This window comes from Nelumbo lutea, chromosome 2 (assembly GCF_056320005.1).
Source record: "Nelumbo lutea isolate HS-2025 chromosome 2, American lotus-T2T, whole genome shotgun sequence".
Classification (NCBI taxonomy): Eukaryota; Viridiplantae; Streptophyta; class Magnoliopsida; order Proteales; family Nelumbonaceae; genus Nelumbo; species Nelumbo lutea.
The window spans coordinates 12,317,355-12,338,693 of NC_142685.1; the positions used below are offsets into that span (position 1 = coordinate 12,317,355).

A 21,339-nucleotide genomic window follows, 5' to 3' on the forward strand; every position below is an offset into this window, starting at 1 on the left:
GTGGCACAAAATTGGAATACGCACTATGCTTTGAGTTCGCGGCATCCAAAAATGAGGTGGAGTACGAGGAACTGATAGCCGGGCTGAACCTAGTGCAAAAGGTAGGAGCGAAGCACATAGTTATCTACAGTGATTCCCAGCTCGTGGTCAACCAGGTTATGGGCGAATACGAAGCACGCGAGCTCACTATGATCGCATACTTGGCAAAAGTAAAGGAGGCTTTGCTCAACTTCCAGTCACACTTCATCAGGCAAATCCCGAGGTCAGAGAACACTGAGGCCGAAGCCCTATCCCGATTAGCCAGCACGAGTCTCAACACCATGAGAACCATGTAAATAGAAGACTTACCTCGGCCTAGCATTCTCGGTGGGGCAGAGGAGGTCACTCCCGTCCTTGAAGCAGAGCCGAGCTGGATCGACCCACTCGCGAGCTTCTTGCTAGATGGAGCCCTCTCTGCGGACCGCAATGCAGCCAGGAGGGTGCAGCGCCAGGCAGCAAAATATGTCATAATAGACGAACGGTTGTACCGAGGGTCCTACACGCTCCCCTACCTGCGTTGCTTGCGACCTGCCGAAGCCGAGCTTGTACTTCGTGACACTCATGAAGGTCTGTGCGGTGGACACCTGGGGGGCAGAGCCCTCACCCAAAAGGCAGTTCGACAAGGATACTACTGGCCAACGATGAAGGCAGAGGCTGTCGAGCTCGTCAGAAAATGCGACAAGTGTCAGAAGCATGCCAACATCCACCATCAGCCTGCCGCCGAGCTAAAGTACCTCACCAGTCCATGGCCCTTTGCGCAATGGGGCATCGACCTCCTGGGGCCATTCCCGCCAGCAACAGATTGAAGGAAGTTCCTAGTGGTAGCGGTAGATTATTTCACAAAGTGGATAGAAGTTGAACCCCTGGCAATAGTTACGGCCTGAAACGTGCAGAACTTCTTTTGGAAGAACATAGTATGTCGTTTCAGGTTACCTCGGGTACTGGTCTCCAACAATGGCAAACAGTTCAAGGACATCAAGTTTATGGAGTGGTGCTAAGGTATGAGAATCCGGCAGAACTTCACATCGGTCGCACACCTGCAGGCGAACGGTCAGACAGAAGTAATGAAAAGAGCTATCCTCCGCGGACTGAAAGCACGACTGGATCGAGCTATGGGGTTGTGGGCGGATGAGCTACCAAGTGTTCTATGGGCTCACCGAACCACAAAAAAAACCATCACAGGAGAAACCCCCTTTAACCTCACCTACGGCACTGAAGCGGTAATCCCGGCGGAGATCGAAATACCTACACTACGACTAGAAACGTATAACGATCAAACAAACGGTTGCGTACCAACCTCGACCTACTGGATGGGCTAAGAGACCTCGCATACATCCGGACCGCAGCTTACCAGCAAAAGGTAGCTCGTTACTACAATGCAAGAGTAAAAAAGCGAAACTTCCGCGTCGACGACCTGGTTCTCCGTAAGATCATGTTACCCAAGCCCGACAAGGGCAAGCTTGGACCGAATTGGGAAGGGCCCTATCGAGTTAAGAGAGCGCTCGGGGGGGGGCATACGAGCTTGAAACTTTAGAAGGCAAACAAGTACCCCGAGCTTGGAACATCGTTAACTTGAGACGATACTACCTATAGATCACCAAGCGAAGTGGACCAAGTCGCTACCAGAGCCAAAGGGCTAGGACGCCGAGCTAACAAGAACCTCGGCATGGGCAAGCAAAGGCAAAAGATGCCAACTAAAAGCTCGGGCAAAGTGCCAACAACGAACTAATAGGGGCATCGACATATGGTCAGTTCGGCAATACAGCCAGTTCGGAAGAAAGAGCGACCAACACTTAATCCAAAGAAAATCATTTCATTGCAAAGTACTTTGTGTACATTTCAAAATAATAATAATAATAATAATAATGATAATAATAATAATAATAATAATAATATATATATTTTACAGGCCCGGAGCTACTTGTTCACCATCAGAAGGCATTTCAACGGTACCCAAAGGTCCTACCTCGCCCTCGGAATCCGGTTCACCATCAGTGGCGTTGGTTATCTCCTGAGTAATGCGCGAAGTGGATATGGCACTAATATCGAACTCGGGGTACGTATTCCGGATCATCCACCGGCTTAGTTTGAAACCCCTTCTGTACGAGTCCACCATCAGGTCGTCAAAGCTCGGCGAGGCGATGTACTCATCGACGGCCTTCTTCTTGGCATCTTCAATGCCTTGAGAAAAGATCTGCGTCCTCTCCCTAATGTCCTCCTGAAGGTATTCAACCTGATGCTACAAATCCAGCCTCAGGTCCGCCATGTGTTTCACTACGACTCCCATGGCCTCAACATCTCTCTGAGACCTCGCCTGCCTGGTTTGTGCAGCGCGAGCAGCCGCCTCGGCAACTCGGGAAGTCGCCTCTACAGCACGGAAAGCCTCTTCGGCAGCTTGTGCCTGCCTCGAGCTCCTTTCCACCTGGGCCGCCAAGGCATGGATAGAAGAATTTGCCTACCAAAAGGGAAGAACAAGTGATCAAAAGAATGACAACAAGAGGGATAAAAGCAAAGAGCCCGACAAGAAATCTGACTTACCACCATGGCATGAGTGATAGCGCAACAAGCCACCTGATTCAAAGGAAGATCGGCCCACGCCGCGACCTCCTCAGGGTAAATGGCCTCCCTACTCTTCTGAAGAGCATGGTTCGGCGACAACACGCTCCTGAATTCCCCTTGGGCTCCCGAGCCTGAGGGCCCAGCTCACGTATAAGCAGACCCAGAGTAAGCTGGAGCCCCGTGTAAGTAGTCTCGGCATAAGGGGCCCCTATCGCTTCTTGCATTGGAGGAGCCATCTCAGGCTCCTTGGGTGGATCCTCTGGCAGGTAGTCTAGTACCTTGGGCTCCGCATCTCGGGGCAGCTCGGCACGAGTTCGTTTGGCGAATCCACCACACCTGCGAAAAGAGCTCGGCATCAGAAAAGAAATGAAAGAACGAAGCAAAAAAAAAAACCTGAGTAAGGAACCTACCCGGACTCAGACTGACCGCAACGAGCTTGGCCTCCGTCAAGTAATGATAGCATTTTAGCCCAAGTCGTGTCCATTTCCGGAGGCCCTTCGTCGTCTCCTTATCAAGCATAACACCGGCGTCAGGGACAACCGTCCCCCACCCGGTTTAGAACGGCCACCCCAATTCACTTCGCACCCCGAAGTAATCCCGTTTCCACGCTGGGACCTTATAAGGAAGTTCATGTAGAAGCTTAAAACCTGGGCAAGGAGACAGGTAATACGCCCGCCTACGCCCGGGAAGGGGACCTGCTTGCTTCTTAAGCATTAAAATGGAGGAGAAGATCTCCAAGTCTAAAGGCAAGATCTGCGCAAAATAGGGAGATTGTCCGCACCAAGTTACGAATGGAGTTCGGGTGGAGTTGGCCGACTGTAACACCAAAGTGGTTCATTACCTCGACAATGAGGGGGTGGAAAGGAAGGTGCAACCCAATAGCGAGCTGCTCCCGGAATATCACGATCTTATCAGGACTGTGTTCCCAAGGGAAACTGCCCGAAGGTATGAAATAGGTTTACTCCCTAGGCAAGTTGAACTGGGTAATAAGGGAATGAATCCCCTCAAGTGTCATGGTCGAAGGCCCAAACTTATCCAACATCCGACCTCGACGAGAGGACGCCAAACTACCCAAGGCAGCTCGGCCTACGGGTTCGAACTCTTCCTCAAGTTCTACCTCAGGTTCACTAGGACTATCGGGGGATGCAGCTCGGTTCGTAGAACCCACATCCGACCCCCTTACTGTCTGAGCTATCCAAGCTAGACATTAGAAGGAGAATAAGGATTGCAAGAAAGTACTCACCTAGAAAGAAGCAAATAGATTACGAGAACGTGAACGCGAGTTAGAAGCTTGGGCGCGAACTGAAACTGGGACATGAGCTCAAGAAGCAAAACGCAGGATAATGATAGCGACTAGGGTCCCCCACTATTTATACCCATAGTGATCGAGAACTAACGGCTCAGATCAAAGCCAATCTGACGGCCCACAGTTGCGTTGACCGCACGTCCCCTGAGACCGAGACGTGATTGGCGCACGTCTTTCTGAAACTGACAAAACGCCAACGCACTTCTTTTTGAAACCGATAGAACGACAACGCATGTCTCCTCGCATTAAAGGCAGCAGTGGCGCATTCTTTCAAATTTGAAAAGACCCATTGTCACGTCTCCCAGCGGCGCGCTTTTTTGAAATTTAAAATAAGCGCGCACCGCCACGTCTGTCAGCATTTTTAGACAAATTGGCGCGTTTCCCGTCTCTTTAGCGCTCGAGAAACCCGAAAGAATCCTGACGAACACCTCGCGCTATCAGTCAAAACCAGTTCGAAGTACGGGACAAACCCACTCGCCACCTAGCGAACTCCTCGCGCCAAGGCAAGTCTCTTAAACACGAGGAGTGGGGGGCAATTGATGAAGGAAGATTTGGCTCGACTTCGTAATCACTCAACAAGTGGCAAAGGCAACAGCTCGGCACAACAACACGCCCAAGGCACGAGCTCTGAAAGGAGGAACCAGCGGTCCGAATTCCCTACAAGGAGCCCGAACTCCCCGTAAGGGACCCGAGCTCTCCCTTAAGCCCCAAGCCTTACAAGCACAAAAGGCAGCAACCCGAACTGGCCTGCCCCATGGCAATTTGGGACACACTTCTATCCGAACTCAAGACTTCACCTCGCTCACCACTCCAGCACTTCGACTCCAAGACGCCAAACTGAACAACCGTACCACGCCTGACACCGAGGAAGTCCGTACCCAGGGGCGGTGCACCTGACTGACTTGGGATCTGACGCTTGATAGTCGCACTTCAACGGCCACTACCACCGCCACCTGCCACCGCCATCTCCAGTTGCAGAGACGGCTCCGACAAAAAGTGCAGTGGCGGTTCTGTCCCAGCAGAGGTGATGACACCCGAACTGGCAGGAGCGCAGAGATAATCATACCCGACCTGGCAGAAGCTTAGGAGTGAGTGTGCGAGATGGTTATAAAAGGCTCCCTACCCCCCAAGAACAATGTATGTGAACTTTGCGCCATTTGGTTTTATCTTGACTTTGAGAGAATACTAACTTGAGCTTCGGAGCAATCTCACCGGGTTACTCCCCGGAGATTCCTCATCTTCTCCGTTTCAGGCTCCCTATTGCTCCAGTCAGAGGCAAGGTCGTTGACAGTTAGGACCGATCGAATTGCCCACCATCGGAATTGATATACGGAATTTAGGATAAACATGAAAACTGCCAAGATTAACTACAAGGATAGATAAGCTTATCAAGATGAATTCTGAAATGTATCAGATATGGATACATATGTTTTATCAAATCATGTATAATTGTATAGAGAATGAAACATTCCCATGTGATTATCTTAAAACCCACCAACTTCAGTCGCTGAAGTTCAGTGACACACCAGATCCCAACACGCTACTTAAGTCCCTTGCAATCCTAACACTATTTTGGGAAACAAAAGGATGTGCTTCCACACCTGCTGCTTATTACTTAAACCACCTCTCCTCATTTCAATACCTGTTTTCTGCTTTGATTAACCAGAAGGCTGTTTGCAATACAAACTTCATTTGTATTAGACCAGACGATCTATTTAGTCCAATATCCGAGTTATTCGCCAGCAGAGTGCCAGATCGTGCATCATCAGAACCCTAGTTTTCATTGGCAAAAAAGTCTATGCCAATAAGGGAATAAATATAAAGATCATACATTCAATCACGATAGCTTTCAACGAGCCAACCAGGCTACGTGGAAAGTATTCTGTTCAAAGTCCGACAAGCTTGAATAGTACTGAAAAATACCAGAACGAGATCATTTCCTGAAAGGAGAGATCAAATAGAACCACAAACATGAAGCGAAACCTTGGAGATCAGTAATTTGCGGCAAAGGTCGAACGCCTACCGGAAAGCAACTCGTGTCACAGAAATTTCAACTCGTAATTTTGTACTTCTGTTTGTTGCCGCTTGCCGGAGGCTTGGTGAGATAAAAGAGTGTAGAGAGAGAGAAAGAAGGTAGACGCGTGTCACAAAAAGATCTGCTGCGAATACTGGCGTGTGATCCAGGCTACTTGATCAATCACGAGCGAACACGCTGTATACGGAACACTAGCGTGTTCATTTGTGATTAATCACTTTCACTTGGACCGCGTTTGAAAGTGCTGCTCCTGTTCAACGGGCTATTGAGAAAGCAGCTCTTTGGAAAAGTCTTTATTTAAAAAGTGCTTTTTAAGCGTTTAGATGGGTGCTTTCTTTTGGCACCAGCTTTTTATTCAGAAAAGCCCTTTTTCTCTACAAACTACAATGTTATTGGCTATTAGAAACCAGAAAAAGGGCTTACCTATTCTGCAATTACCACTATGCCCTTTCCGTAATAATCCTAAAGCCACATTAGATGGGCAAAAGCAAAATATTACGGGTTTAATATCATCTAATGGCTGGCTAATTTTGCTTCAGGAGCTTGGGTTAATTTCTTTTTTATCTTTCATCTCATTTCAGGATTTAAAATTCATTCCATTTGGAGCATCCAAATAACGATTGAGAAAATTTCGATTTTGGTTGACTTGGTTAAAAATCTCATCTTTGTAATGGTGAAAATAATTTTTTATGATTCAGCGAAAGAAGTTTTACAAATCTTATAAAGCTTGTTAATCAAAGTCATTGAAAAAGTTAAAAAACTACATGTTTTTTTTAATTTCTGTGCTTCTCATTAACAAACATTTTGCTTGGCTTCCTGCTCAGTCGTATGGATTCCATTGCTTCCGTTGACATATGGGATAAGTTCCACTAGAATTATACTACATGCTCTATTAGTACACATTTGACCAGACAGAAACAAAGGTAACTTGTAACATGACAATTATTAACAGGAAAAAAAAAACTGCTTTGAGCCCAGTAATATAAGCATAGAGTTTCTTTCATTTATTTTTTTTAAATTAAACTCAACAAAAAACAAAAAAAAAAAGAAACTCATCGATTAGAAGCTGCCACGTGATCCATGCCAAAGGGTAAAATGGAGAATTCATGGAGATACCGATCGTGAAGCATCGACTCAGTAATGGTAAGTTGTTCCCACATGACATAACAGCTAGCATGGGAAATATCTCCCTTGTCATTGGAGATGTTCCTAATACACGGTGGCAGTGTCTGGTGGGTATAGATGCGGGAACAAATAATGGGTATGGGTAGCAGATTCAAAGTGCCAAGTAACGGCCGAACTCAGCAGAACAGGGTTTTTTGATGCAACGGCTTATCCACCCGTTCATAGTTGGTACCTGGAACTACATGAATTAGGTCATCATCAAGGGTCCTTGTCCCTCACGAATCCTTCCATACAATAGTTTTATTTTAAACTCTGTTTTATGTGACATGTTTCAACATGTTTTCTCTCAATAATCTTCCTAAATCAACATGGGAAAGAAGAATATTTCTACTATTTTCGCAATGTATAATCATACAATTAAAGGTAAAAATTTCACACTTTCTTATAATCATTTCTCATCCCGTCCCTCCCAACACCTTGGATAGCTAGGAGCCTAGGACCAACATTGGATAATGGCCCTTTTCCAACATTGGCATTAATGTGGACAGTGGCATGTTTATCAAACTATAATCCCAAAACATAGTTATTAAAGATGCAGTAGGTCTGGAAGAGCTGTGAGAAGTTTATAAAGTTAGAATTCTGATAAAAATCTTGGGCTGAAAAGTTCAAATCGGAGAGTGTCCGCTTCATGCACAGATGCAGGAGGTTAAGTAATGACCATTTCTTTAGTGAAGTTCTAGTCATGTCCATTTGACAATGTGGGTCATCTCTGGGTAGCATGGAACCTGGATTGGTGATCCCAGACTCCCAGCAACTTAGATTTGCTAGAAGCAAATTATTCATGTTAAAAAATTCGGTGCTGTTTGACCCAACTGGTTTTTTAAGATCCAACTGCTTGAAGCAATGAGCCAGAAGAAAACTGCAACAAATAAACAAGGGCATAAATAGAGTAAGTATCCATTTCAAACTCTTCCTAAGATCCACTCCAATTTCTTAAGAGAACATGATCCAAGGTCTGCAAGTATACCATATACACTCTGTGTTGTCATCAAGGTCACTAGAATTAGACCGCCCAATTATAACAGCAAAATAACCCAAAAAGGATATGTTATGAACTGGCCTCTTATATACAACTATACAGTCAAACTTCCGCTAAATCGACAGCATCCTTTCGAATCCAGGACTTCATAACTCGTTTTTTTAATGAAGAACTGTGTAACTCTATGGCATATCTTCCAACTCTAGCTTCCAAGCCTTTGAATCTATGTCAGCCTGTCAGACATAAATAGTTAAGATTAGTACCACCCAAGGATCCCGGTACTCTAAATTGGTTACTATTGCAAAGGTATCTTTTCGTTATAACTAGACCAAAAACTAGAAGATAACTATGAGAGCTATTGTCCAGGTCCAATTTTATAGAAGACTGGTTTGAAATTTTAAACATGCCAAGTGCTCAGCACAAGGTGTCAGGAAGAACTTGAGAAGTTGAGAGATAAAATTTGGATTCAATCTGTCAGATCATCAGGCACTACAGCCATCAAAAGTATTTGAAATAATAGCAAGGTATAGTTGTTTTCTCTTTGAGTAATTTCTAATATCTACCAAAAATTTTTACGAGTGAGCTGGTGCTTAGACCAATAAACATTGAGCTTGATTAAATCTGTGATAAAAGAATGTACCTGAAAAGCTTTGTCTCTCCACTGGAGTACACATCCACGGGTTTCAATGTGTTCAAGAAAAGATTTAGCAAGCAAGGGCTTAAAGGATAAATGGAGCTTCACTTTCCTTAGTCCCCCGCATGCCAGCAGTGCAGCTGCTAGCCCATTTGCAGTCAAACCCCTCAAGTGCAATAAATTTATGCAATGTAGGCAGCTGATGCTTGCTAGTGCCAAGAGTCCAACATCTGTTACCGAACAATATGACAAGTTTATCTGCAAAAAAGAAAACAAAAATATTACTATTACTTAGTTGTTAAAGATATCATGTCAATCTGCAATGGTTCAAACTCCAAACAACAAGAGAACTAGAACTACCTGTGTGAGGTTTTGAGAAAAGTGAGCAAGTGAAAGCATCCCAACATCATCAATATCATGGCACTTTTTTATGTCCAGTCTGGTGAGTTGCTTACATCCCACAGCTATGGCTGATAGACCCACAGATGAGATACAAGGACATCCTCTAATTTCAAGTGTATTTAACCTTGAGCATTTTGACAATGATCTTAATGAATTATCAGTAATGTCTTTACAATAGGCTACATTAATCATCTTCAGCTGATGGCAACCACGCGCAATTGCCGCAATGCCTATGTCTGTTATCCCTGTAGACCTGAAAAAATAAAAGGACTACAATCAGGTAAATTATGGCCAACTTTTTGTGTCAATACAAAAAGACTACATTGAGAACACAAGCAAGCGACAGACAACTTGAAATGTCATTTTACAATATTTAACTTTTAGTCCTGACTGCACACCCAATGAAGCCAAAAACACAAGAAAAAAGATAAAAAAAATAAACAGAACAAAAATATAATAATATGAAAGTACTCAAATGAAAGAAAGAAAAAAAAAAAGATAAAAAAGTGTGGTTATGAGAAAAAGAAAGATATTGAAGAAAGCATATCGACTGTCTTTGCAGTTTCCACTTTCCACATACTCTGAGTCCTCAAAAACCCAGTAGGAATCATAGGCAGCATATGATGTTTAGTGGTGGATTCTTCCTGGTTTGAGTCCCATTACCAATTGTCATTTGCCATTATTTTTAAAATTAGTGTACAGTCAAAACCCATACCCACATATACATGCATACACAAACACAACCAAGTCACCATTTTCTATCATTTCTATGGCATTGGTTTACACACCCTGGGTTTTTCCTGCTTCGAGTTGCATTACCAGTTACCATTTGTTGTCATTCCCAAAATTAGTCCACATTTTACACCCATACCCACATGCATATATAGACACAAATACAAAACTTAAACTATTTGCTATTATTTCTACATAATTGGTTTATATTGTACATACAAACGCTAAACATAGATTCATGTTTTTCAATGGATATTAGGCCCTTCCTCGGGTATAAATTCACATGTGACTAATATGTCCATCTGTATTTGCTTTCTCTTTCCAATTCCGTGTCATTGAATGACCTCCTTCCGAGTCTAATAATAAAGTAACATGGATATCCTACTTGATCGAGTTACAAACCTGTACATATCAAGTTCTATAAGCTTTGGACAGAACATGCCAATGTTGGTGAGCCCCTCATCAGTTATGTTCAAGCAAATTCCTATTTTCAAGCTGGAAAGTTCAGAACATCTTGAGATGAATTTGAGACCTGCAGAACAAGCAAGACAAATAAGTCTCTAGATGGTGTTGTAAATTCATTGTCAATTTTGGTAAAGGTCTGAGATCTGACTAAAACCTTCGTTGTCGATTTTGTTATCTGTAAGGTCCAGTTCTTCCAATAGATAACAACGCTGTCCAATCAGGATAAATGCCTCCTTTGGAACAAGACTACAAGATTCCATTCTGAGGGAAACAAGGGAGGTGCATGAAGTAGTGATGCTATCAATAGATACATGAGTTATCTTGCGACAGCATGTTATGTCTAGCTTCTTTAACTCTCTGTGTTTTGACAAAAGGAAAGAGAGTCCTTCATCAGTCACTCCTGAGCATTTACTTAAGCTTAGCTCCCTCAGTGGTATACAGAAATTCCCAATGGCATTTAGTCCATCACATGTAACCATACATCCATTTAATTTGATTGAATGCAATTTTGAAAATTTTTGGAATGCCTCAGCTAAAGAAAGTGTAACCTGAACCACAACCAGAGTTTCAAGTAATGAAAATGAGAGGAACTCAACTCAAACAATTAAGAAATGTATAAAAATATGCAAACTTACAGGAGAACCATAGGCTAAAACCAGTTGACGAAGATTTTCTGCTCCATTTATTAGGGAAGACAAACCCACATGGCCCACATTCTGACAATGAGATATATTGAGTACCTGTTACGAGCCAAAGACAGAGATTCTCTGAATGCAGGGAATTTGATAAATGAAAGGTTTTTCATGCATGGTATAGGAAATAAAACTTTCTGTGTTCAGTTGATAATGTAGTATGTCACAAATCCAATATCTTATGTAAGAAACTTTATAATACACACACACACATTTGATTGATTATAGAAACTTCACAGTATTAGTATACATACATTTGAAAGGTCTAAATTGACTATCATGAAAAATGTTTTGATATCGTGCAACTAAAAGCCATGTCTGAGCAGGTGATGAACAGACTCAGGAAGTGTCTTCCAGATAAGAAATTCTTCTAACATATCAAGAATATATGCACCAAACTATCAACAATGATTATGCATTATCTAATTTCCTTGGATTGATCAACCAAAAAAATCCTTGGATTGTATATAAACCCTAAATTCTAGTCATTTGAATATTAAATAGTTGTCCATTTCCCTCAGCAATCAATTTTCTATTTCAAGAAAACCTGTGTAACACCCCATTCATGTTTGAGATTTTATACTGGTAAAACAGCTATTGTGAAACAGCAAACCAAAGATCCAAAACCAATTGAAAAATAAAGAAACGGAAAGAAAATGAAAAATAGAGCAAGTCAAAGAGCACACAGAAATTTTACGTGGTTCAGCCTTGTTGCCTAGGTCCATGGGAGGAGGAGCAACCACTATATCAAACAATTGAGTACAAGTATGAATAACCTCTCTCAAACCCTACTGCCCTGTACACCCAAAACCGTCAAACCTTAGGGGAGAAGATACATTATATTTGGGACCCAAATAAGTGAAAATGGATCGGGTCTGTACCACGGGGCACCCAATGAGTTTTCCCCCTTCAGGTTCTGCTCCACAAATGTCAGGTCAGGTCATGGAGCAGAGCGTAACCAGGAATTCAAGGCACATATACAACAACAGCTCATACAATATGGTGTGCATCACCAATTGAACTACAAGTTTAAGTCAGATTTTCTCTAGTTCTTGACACAGCACGGGCAATTGGTATTAGCAAAACATATTTCATTATAATTGCACAAAAAATTCTAGGAGACCGAAGCAACAGTGCAATATCATGAGTTGAAATCAAGACATAAAAATGATCAGACACTTCTCTTTTATACAAGAGTAGCCATAAAATGAATTGCATATTATAATGATAAAAAGATGATTTGCATACTAATAGTACCTCAAGGGATGGGCGCTTTTGTTTGAAGGCTGCAAGGCCTTCATCATCAATACCTAAGCATCCTACAAGAGCCAAATCTTCCAAATACTGTAGTTGAAAGATAAATGGCAGGCATTTGTTGGTGATCTGGACAATGAAGAATTTCAATTTGATGAGGTTTTTGCAGAAAATATTATTGTCAAAGAAAATAAATAAAGAAAATGGAATTGTTCAGTAAATTATGTCACAGAATAATCATTGCAAGAGAAATACACATCTAGACCAGGAGTTTTCATGTAAATGAATGGCAAGAAAATTTCTTCAACAAATATGACCGTGCAGAGTATCTAATATTTAGATTCATCATTTTGATTCAGTAATACACTTCTAGCTTTAAAGTTTAAACCCATCCCGTCAATATAGGTAAACGTCCTCCCAAACTATGGACCATGTAGAGGAAAAATATACAAGTATGACCAAGTCTTCATGCACCATTCGTTTTGCATATATTGCCATGTTACAACAGAACGTTGGATTTCTGCTTTCATTATACAGAGTACAGATTTGCATTGAATAAACAGCCTAATCAGCCACAGGGAATTACAAACCCAATTAGTATGAAAGATCACATGCACTTGTGAAGTTGTGGATCACCCTGGTGTTTTGATTTTTTTGGTAAATCTCTAGTTTTGATTAGTGAATTAATAAGTATGATTTTTTTTTTAAATTAGGAAAAAATACATATTTGCTCTAGAAATCTTAACTGAAGACATTACATAATCTACAAATCTATGAAACCAAATTAAGAAAATGCAAAATTAGAATTAATGTAATCAATAAAGAAAACAAACATAGAGGAAACAAACTCCCCAATCATCTGAAGTAAACAAAGCAATTGCATTTCAATTCAGCATATGGAGAATAAAACATCAAGCCCCTTATAATCATCAATTTACACAGCATAATCTTAAAGTGTGATAACCTATGATAATTAAGAAAAGATACCACTGTGTGCGTATGTGTGTATGACAGAGAGAGAGAGAGAGAGAGAGAGAGAGAGAGAGAGAGAGAGAGAGAGAGATCCATTTAATTGTTTGGCGAAAGGGATCTGAACAAAGAAGCAAGCAACTCTGCTAAATGATAAACTAGATAAGAAGAAATCGAATAAAAAAGAGGCATTACCGGTACATAGGAGAGATCTAAACTTCGGATCTCCTTGCACTTGACAGCAAGCAAACCAACCCCCAAATCAGATACACTTAAACACCACTTCAAGCTGATAACCCTGAGCTTCCTGCAGCCAACTGCAATACAGCCAATCCCTAAATCCGAAATTCGTTTACACCTGGCCAACGAAAGCCTCTCCAAATTCTTCGCCTTTGCAATCGCCTTGGCAGCAAAATCCGTCAGCTCCGTTCCATTGGAGAGATCTATCTCGACCAAGGAGGAGCAGTTAAGGGCCAAACTGGTGAGGCCCACGTGGGAGAAGAATTTAGATCTGGAGAGGTCAATGGAACGCAACGTGGATTTACAGAGACCTGAGACGACGGAGAGGGAATTGTCATTGACCAGAGGGCATAGCGAGAGATCGAGATGAGTAATGCAGGGATATCGGTTAAGGGTGCAAGTTAGAAGCTCGGAACGGAGCGGTTTGAGAGTCTTCCGGTGTCGAGATTCGACTAGGTAGAAGGACTTGCATACGAGACTGAAGGATTTCTTGTCGAGAGGATTCTCCTCGAGGCAGTCGAGAATCGTGAAAAGAATTTCTTCCGAGAGGAGGTCGAACGGGTTGAAACTGGGCCTCTTCATGGATCCAAGCTTCTTTGTTAATTTATAATTTCGGGAAAAGATTTAGGATTTTCAGAGAGCGGCGCCTGCGGTTGCAATTGCAATCTCTTCTAAGACTGATGAAGCATATTAATGGAGTGCCGGATAATAATTGATAGAGAAAATTTTATATTTGCAGGAAATTTTCAGGGACTAGAAATCGGATTTTTCGAGTGGTTGAAGTTGAAGAGCCCTGGGATTATTTTTATATAATTCAACGGTTAACCGAAAACATTTAGCTCTGGTTGGTGAGCATCTGCTTGGGGCAGAGTGAGGAAGAAGACGTTACAGCAAAATTACTGTTAACAGCCTTGCCTTAGTCCGTTGGTCGCTTTACGGAAAGGTGGCTGCCTGGCTGGGTGTTTCTTGTTTGTTGCTGGAATGACGAAATCACCCCCCTTATTTACTTAAATTTACCCCTGCTCCCTATCTATCAAAAACAAAATTACCCCTTTCCCAAGGCGTGCAGAAAATTATTTATTTATTAATGTGTCAGCAGAAATGTTGAGCAACCTCACATGGATGCTACAAGTCTTTCTTGTTTTGCCACGCGTATTGATCCTGTCGGTCGTTGTCGACAGGTGTTGAGAGTAATCATCGTCCGCCAACGTCAGGGTGTGGTTCGCAATTTTATCAAATTATATTATTTCCCTATTTTGCAAATGAAAGATAAAAAAAATAAACGCCATTTTATGGCTGTTGTAAGGGCATTTTAGGCATTCTATATAAGTAGATGCTTTCGTACGGGAAAGGACGAGAAGAGTATATAGTGACGTGGAGGAGTTAACAGGGTACGTTTGGTACTAGGGAGGAAAAGTCAGAGTCGTTTTATTTTTCTTCAACAATCTATCCCTCTACGTAGACCATCTCTACTTGGTGGAGGGAACATTTGAGGAAGGACAGATGCAAGTGCAGGCAGTACGAACACCACAATAAATATAAGGATAAAATAGAAAAATCTTCCCTGAATTTTATGACAATTATAAAAAGCCTTGCCTCTAGTTTCATTTTAACAAATACTTCCCTTTTGAAAAAAATAAACAGAAACCTCCCTTTCGTACCCATTCTACCTAATCTCCCATTTTAACTCCATCGACACACGAACAGAAGAACCCTGGAAGAATATTTATCATTTTCACCTCTTTCAATCTCCTATTCTTAAAATTTCATCGACTCAAGAAAAGGTAGAAACCGCCGTTGACTCTTTCAGTCCTGAAACTTGCTCCAATCAGGAAGGGAAACAACATTTGACCATCGGCGATTGCCTGGTAGAGAAGCGAGGCAACGTTTCTGGTTTATGCACAGGAAAGCACAGATAAAATTTGAACTTTAGCTATAGATTAGAAGGTGAACTGTTTGTTGTAGGTGATTGTTCTTCACTAGAAGGTTGGCTGAGAAGTGTGTTAATCAACTTAAAAGGCCGAGTAATTTATGATGTTGGTTTTCTAGTGGAAATGCCAAATGATGAATTCTTGAGTTTGATTGCATATCAGAAATAAAACTAATTGTTACACTATTCAACTTTTCCCCCTATTTTGCTTTTGGGTTTTATGTATTTATGAACACTTTTGAATGCATCTCTTTTCTCATTTTGGATCATACAAAATGTCATTTATTGAACCTTGATTTGGTTTTTTTGTGGGCTTCAATGAATTTGTGCTTTTATTATTTCTATGTTTTTGGATTCGATGAAGCATAACTTTGTTTGCTCTCCAATTTCTTATCACTTGGCTGCTGGTTGCTCAACTTACAAGTCACCAATGATGTTAGTAATACCTTCAAAAGAAAACGTTAACAAATTACATCACAGAAGAATTGATTTCTTGTCCTTGAGAGCCTTGGTTATGTTTCCATGCGGTATTGGTGAGAATACCCACATCTATTTGTTAAATGCAATCCTCATAGCAAGAGAAACGGGAAAAAAAAAAAAAAAAACGTTGGTGAGAAATTGCTCGAGGGGGGAAGTAGATATGTAGATATGTAGACAATGAAGAACAGCTGCTGGTGAAGAATAATTGCCGATAAAAAACTGTGGTTGGTGAAGAATGGTTTTTAGAAAATGGGAAATATTCTTGGGTGAATGGAATATTTTGAATGATGGTGCCATGCAAGTGTTTAGTAGTGTTAGGGTTCAAACTCTAGTCTTTTGCTCTAAAAAAAATATTCATAAAATCGTTAGAGTGATGTTAATCATATGAGAGCATTTTTAGATTTTTTAATACATTTTCAAGGAAACCCTAACAATTAGTCAGTAGTAATTTTGTGATTTTATACATTTTCCATCTAGATTAATGACGGAAGGGAGGTTTCTATTGACTTTTCAAAAAATCAGGGGAGATATTTGTTAAAATTAAATTAAAGAAGCATTTTTATGATTATCAGAAACTTCAAAGAGGTTTTTATATTTTATCCTAAATATAAATAAACCAATAAGACATTAAAAATTGTTGCCTATTCATCATATTGTCCTGTCTTTATCAAAAGGGAAAAGCATCCTTGATGTAGAAAACTAGCATATATAGGAACAGAAAATAACCGAAATTGGAAATATGATAATACCTTTATCATTGCGGTTGAGGGTCGTTTCTACTTTTTAGAATTTTAGGTAGGAGTTCACATCTGCGCCTCACAAGAGGGCGTCCCACAGTGTGGAACGTCTTGTTGTAACTTGTAAAGCGGGAAAAATAAACTTGGAAAATGAGAGCGTCTCTCCGGTGAAAGAGTCACCCGTCGCCCAACTAAACAACACAGCAGATCGGCACTGTTGGCCGAATTCGACTTCTGTCATGGCAAATTGGTGCTCGCACCGTTTGAGCAGCCCCTTATAATCTTTACATCGAAAATATTTCCAATGAAATAAATCACATAAATTTGGAAATATTCTCAATGTAATGTTATAAAAACTGTTGGAAGGGGTTTTGCCCTGACCAAAGCTGGACTCCTGTTGGCCTCTTAACATCTGCACTAAATGAGTAAATATTCCACCTCGAATTTCAGGAGAACACATCCACATCGTTTGTCCTCCGTTCTGCAACAATTTCTGTTCGTCCAGTCGAGAAGTATTTTGAAGTTCTTTTACTGTCTTTTATTGTAAAAAGGTTTTTCGATCGCTTATTATTGTAAAATATTTTTCTGAGAGAAAAAAGAAAAAGAAGACGATGAACCAGTGCCCTTTTTTTATATTTTTTTAAAAAGTTTATCTTATTTTAATTATTTTATAAAAATATTAGTTTTTATTGATATTCAAGACAAAAGATTGCCCTTTATCTGCTAGAAATCCAAGCCAAAATTACCGATTTGTGAATGATGACGTGCGAATCTTTCATTGGACGCTGGAGAGCTTCAATATAGAAGTAGTTTGATTTGCCACGTGGCTAACTTTTCGTCACGTCGAAGAACCATAGGCGACCTGCGCACAATAAATGCGCAAAAATCTTCCCTGTAAGTGTAAAGTACCCTAACTTTACAGCAAATGGAGAACTGTGATAGGCTGGGAGCAACTCAACCATGACTCTAACGTCAAAGGTCTATCCATCCGAGTAAACTCGGTGTTGGTGACTCGTTCGTTGATAAACATGATAAAAATATGATGATGTGGCGCAGTGCATGGAATCAAAAGACAACTGTACGCATCTAAACGGGGTTCGCATCTGCCCCCAAAAACGTCCCACGAAATCTAGGCGACAACGTGCACTAGAATAACTCGTGCGGTCTCTATTTCACGCCGTTTGTATGACATCCATTAATTCCTTTTCGCCCAAAGGGTTTCTTTTTCCATTCTGGGTATTCTTTATCCTATTTTACTGTGAACTAAAACCCTTGGCGCCCCCTTTCGTAATCCACCCATCGGAGATAAACTCTTTCAAGTTCCGACGGCCATACAAACGACGAGAAGGTAAATATTCCGTAATGGAGGAAAGTAAGCGTTGCTGGTTTTCTCGGCGCCCCCCTAATTAGGATTGTTCATAAGAAGACCCAATCCAACCAAACCGACTTATTAGGTTTTGGGTTTCGGATTTTTTTTAGCACCGATCGATTTTGGATTATAAAAAATCAAAAACCGATGGTTCAAATCGATTTTGGTTTTCATGTGAGAAAATCGAAATCGATCTAAACTGAACCGACTTAGTAGTTAGTTCTTATTTATTAGTTACAACCTATATAGTTTCTACTTAATTAAGTTGTTTCTATCCTATGTACAACCTAACTTAATTTCTAGTCTTCTAGTTAGCAATTATATTAATGGCAAGTATTGTAAAACAAGTGAACAAGAAATTTTTTGAAAAAGTAAAAAAAAAAAGAATCAAAGGATTTTGGTTTCTATGATCTTTTACACTAAATAGGCAACCAATTACAATTAGAATTATGTGCTCTTTTTTACTTAGATTAGAAGGTTTATTAAAATATATAAATTCCGGTCTTTATTTTTCTAATACAGTTTGATTTTCTATTTTCTTGATAACTTTTATTCTAACTTGGTCCATCCCCCTTAGCCCCTCAACTTAGAGCCGAAACCGACCCAACCCGATTCAAACCGATCAGATCGGTTTTGCTTAACATAGGATCGATTTTGGTTTTAATTTCAGGTAACCCGACCAGGTCAGATCAGTTGGAAAAATGTCATTAAACCGACCCAACCCAACCCGTGAACAGCCCTACCCCTAACTACTACACTTACTTCCCTTCCAGCGGTAGCGTCGCTGGTTTTCTCAGCGAAATGCTTAGCACCGGATTTAATGTCGTTGGGTTCAACTGAATGTCGTCGGCAGCGGCCACAAAGCTGGAGTGCATAGTCATGGATTGGCTTGGCAAGATGCTTAAACTCCCCAAGTCTTTCCTCTTCTCTGGAAACGGTGGTGGTGTGCTACAAGGGACTACCTGTGAAGCCATCCCATGCACGCTCACGGCAGCCAGAGATCGGATGTTGAACAGAATTGGTAGGGGGAACATAGGGAAGTTGGTGGTTTATGGATCAGATCAGACTCACTATGCACTCCAGAAAGCTGCCCAGATTACAGGGATCTTTCCAAACAACTTTTGTGCCGTTGCAACGAGTAAGGCCACCTCATTCGGGCTGGCCCCCGAGTCTCTTCAGCCTGCAATCCAAGCAGATATACAAGCTGGGCTCATCCCATTATCCCTCTGTGCTACTGTCAGTACTACATCGTCGACAGCCATCGACCCAATTGCTCTTCTATGCGTAGTGGCCAAAGAGTATGGAGTTTGGGTTTACACCGACGCAGCATACGCCAGAAGTGCATGCATATGTCCTGAGTTCAGACACTTTATCGATGGGGTAGAGGATGCAAACTCATTCAGTTTCAATGCACAGAAGTGGTTCTTCACCACTCTCGATTGCTGCTGCCTTTGGGTCAAGGACCCTAGCGCCCTTGTTAAGGCCCTATCAACCAGTCCTGAGTATTTGAGGAACAGAGCTACTGAATCAAAGCAAGTAATAGACTACAAAGACTGGCAAATAGCCCTCAGTCATCGATTCCGAGCCATGAAGCTCTGGATGGTGCTCCGGAGCTATGGTGTGGCCAACCTAAGAAATTTCCTTAGGACCCACGTGAAAATGGCTAAGCACTTCGAAGAGAAGGTAACCATGGACAAGAGGTTTGAGATTGTGGGGCTGAGGAATTTCGCGATGGTATGCTTCCGGCTGCTACCGCCGGCGGTGAAGGATCATGAGGATGAGACGCTTAGGCAATCGTCGGAGTTGGAACGTGCAAACGAGATCAACCGTAAGTTGTTGGAGTCGTGACTGGGGGTGTTTACTTGATCATGTTCGCTGTTGGTTCAAGCCTTACGGAGGACCGCCATGTGAACTTGACATGGAAGGTAGTGCAGGAACATGCAGAGGCCGTTCTCAAAGCGTGCTGATTAAGGTGGCGACCTGCGACCACCACTCCGTATTCATGGAATTGAGGGTTTAATTCAAACTTACAAAATAAAGAGTAAGACCCAGGAAAAAAATAAAAGAAATTAATTACTTGGGTTCATTAATTTTGTTCGTATTCATCATCTGTAATTTTTTTCTTAAATTTCTTTTGTATCTATTAAATCATCTACATTGAATTATTTCTACTGTGAAATTATCAAATTATTATTGATTTTACAACAACGATTCTTAATACTCTCTCTCTCTTTCTCGCCGTTTGTATGGTCGTCGGCGTGGACCGACAGAACTCGAAAGAGTTTATCTCCGATGGGTGGGTTACGAAAGGGGGTGCTAAGGGTTTCAGTTCACAGTAGAATAGGAAAAAGAGTACTCAGAATGGGGGAAAAGAAACCCTTTTAGGCGAGAAAGAATTAACGGGCGTGATACAAACGGCGTGAAATAGAGACCGCACGAGTCATCCTAATGCGTGTGTATTATGAGACGCGTTGCGCCTAAGTTTCGTGAGACGTTTTTGGGGGCAAGTCTGTGGGGGCAGATGCGAACCCATCTATAAACGTAATTAGAAGTCAAAAAGTAGTCTTTCTTAAAAAACTAAACAAATGTAACGATTTTTGATCGAAAGACAACTGTGTAGTATGGAGTGGAGAGAGAGAGAGGCCATAATTGTTATTTGAGGTGCAAAGTTGGTGGTGCTGAGCGTATAACTTATTTGGACATGATCCTTGCCATACACGATCAGATCTCGTCGTTGCCTTTTTCCATCATTCTCTCGCCACGTGGAAAAGTAGACAATAAGCATCTGCCACATGGCAGTAAACTGTTATTTTGTTATTGCTAAATTAAAAGAAAATTCAAAGAAATGGTTAGGGAAAACAAACCGGGTTTATAAAGTAATGTAGACGGCATCGGAATAGATAGTGATTAAGATTCCAAATGGGACATATCAAATATTAATATATGGATTGACTGCCTTTTTTGTTTGGCAGTTAGCTAAAGACGACGAGGGAGAGCATTGTTAGTATGTGTCAGAGGCGCAGTGCGCATGTGGTGGCAAATCAAACATAATCACTAGTTAGAATCTTTAAAAGCAGGGTACCCAGTTACCTACCTAAGTCCTAACCTAACCCAGACAGATCCCAATTCACGGGAGATATTTTCAATACATTTGAGATATGCATATGAAATCAATGTGAGGCGCCTTGTGTGAGGAGCATTATAACTGCCCATCTTTCATCAAATAAAGTCGGTTGCAGCGGAGATGTGGGAAGATTTCCGCCTTCGTCAAGAGTCTAGCCGTCTAGGAACAGGAGCGGGGCGAGGCTAGTTTTTGCATATCCCGTCTCCCA

The 21,339-nt window shown here is 41.5% G+C and overlaps 1 protein-coding gene, 1 long non-coding RNA gene and 1 pseudogene across 3 annotated transcripts; 1 reads left to right on the plus strand and 2 right to left on the minus strand.

Annotated features, from left to right (window-relative positions):
* Nucleotides 1-1,951: 1,951 nt before the first annotated feature.
* Nucleotides 1,952-3,804, minus strand: LOC148868615 (uncharacterized). The gene is made up of 3 exons (XR_016106692.1): nucleotides 3,009-3,804; nucleotides 2,578-2,934; nucleotides 1,952-2,494 (listed from the first exon to the last, which is right to left on the minus strand). It is a non-coding gene; the product is annotated as an uncharacterized LOC148868615 (long non-coding RNA).
* Nucleotides 3,805-7,435: 3,631 nt separating this feature from the next.
* LOC148868616 (F-box/LRR-repeat protein 3-like) lies at nucleotides 7,436-14,421 on the minus strand. 2 transcript variants are annotated; one of them, XR_016106541.1, is made up of 9 exons: nucleotides 13,447-14,421; nucleotides 12,286-12,411; nucleotides 10,972-11,076; nucleotides 10,491-10,884; nucleotides 10,274-10,403; nucleotides 9,098-9,392; nucleotides 8,744-8,995; nucleotides 8,092-8,336; nucleotides 7,436-7,983 (listed from the first exon to the last, which is right to left on the minus strand). XR_016106541.1 is itself a non-coding variant. In XM_088967526.1 (8 exons), exons 1-8 carry the CDS (start codon nucleotides 14,071-14,073, stop codon nucleotides 8,286-8,288), a joined length of 1,980 nt encoding a protein of 659 aa, XP_088823652.1. In that variant the 5' UTR covers nucleotides 14,074-14,421; the 3' UTR covers nucleotides 8,021-8,285. The 2 variants fall into 2 exon arrangements, 1 of the variants encoding a protein (XP_088823652.1); XM_088967526.1 differs by lacking the exon at nucleotides 7,436-7,983 and having other exon boundaries at nucleotides 8,021-8,336.
* Nucleotides 14,422-18,847: 4,426 nt separating this feature from the next.
* LOC148868617 (tyrosine/DOPA decarboxylase 5-like) lies at nucleotides 18,848-20,209 on the plus strand (annotated as a pseudogene).
* Nucleotides 20,210-21,339: the final 1,130 nt, after the last annotated feature.

Bases quoted from the DNA above. Each gene is read 5' to 3' on its own strand.
- LOC148868616 (XM_088967526.1), bottom strand. From the start codon at position 14,073: ATGAAGAGGCCCAGTTTCAACCCGTTCGACCTCCTCTCGGAAGAAATT. The intron at 10,885-10,971 runs GTAAGTTTGCAT...GTTGTGGTTCAG, and splicing joins TTTTAGCCTATGGTTCTCCT to GTTACACTTTCTTTAGCTGA. The intron at 8,996-9,097 runs GTAGTTCTAGTT...TCTTTTTTGCAG, and splicing joins TTTCTCAAAACCTCACACAG to ATAAACTTGTCATATTGTTC.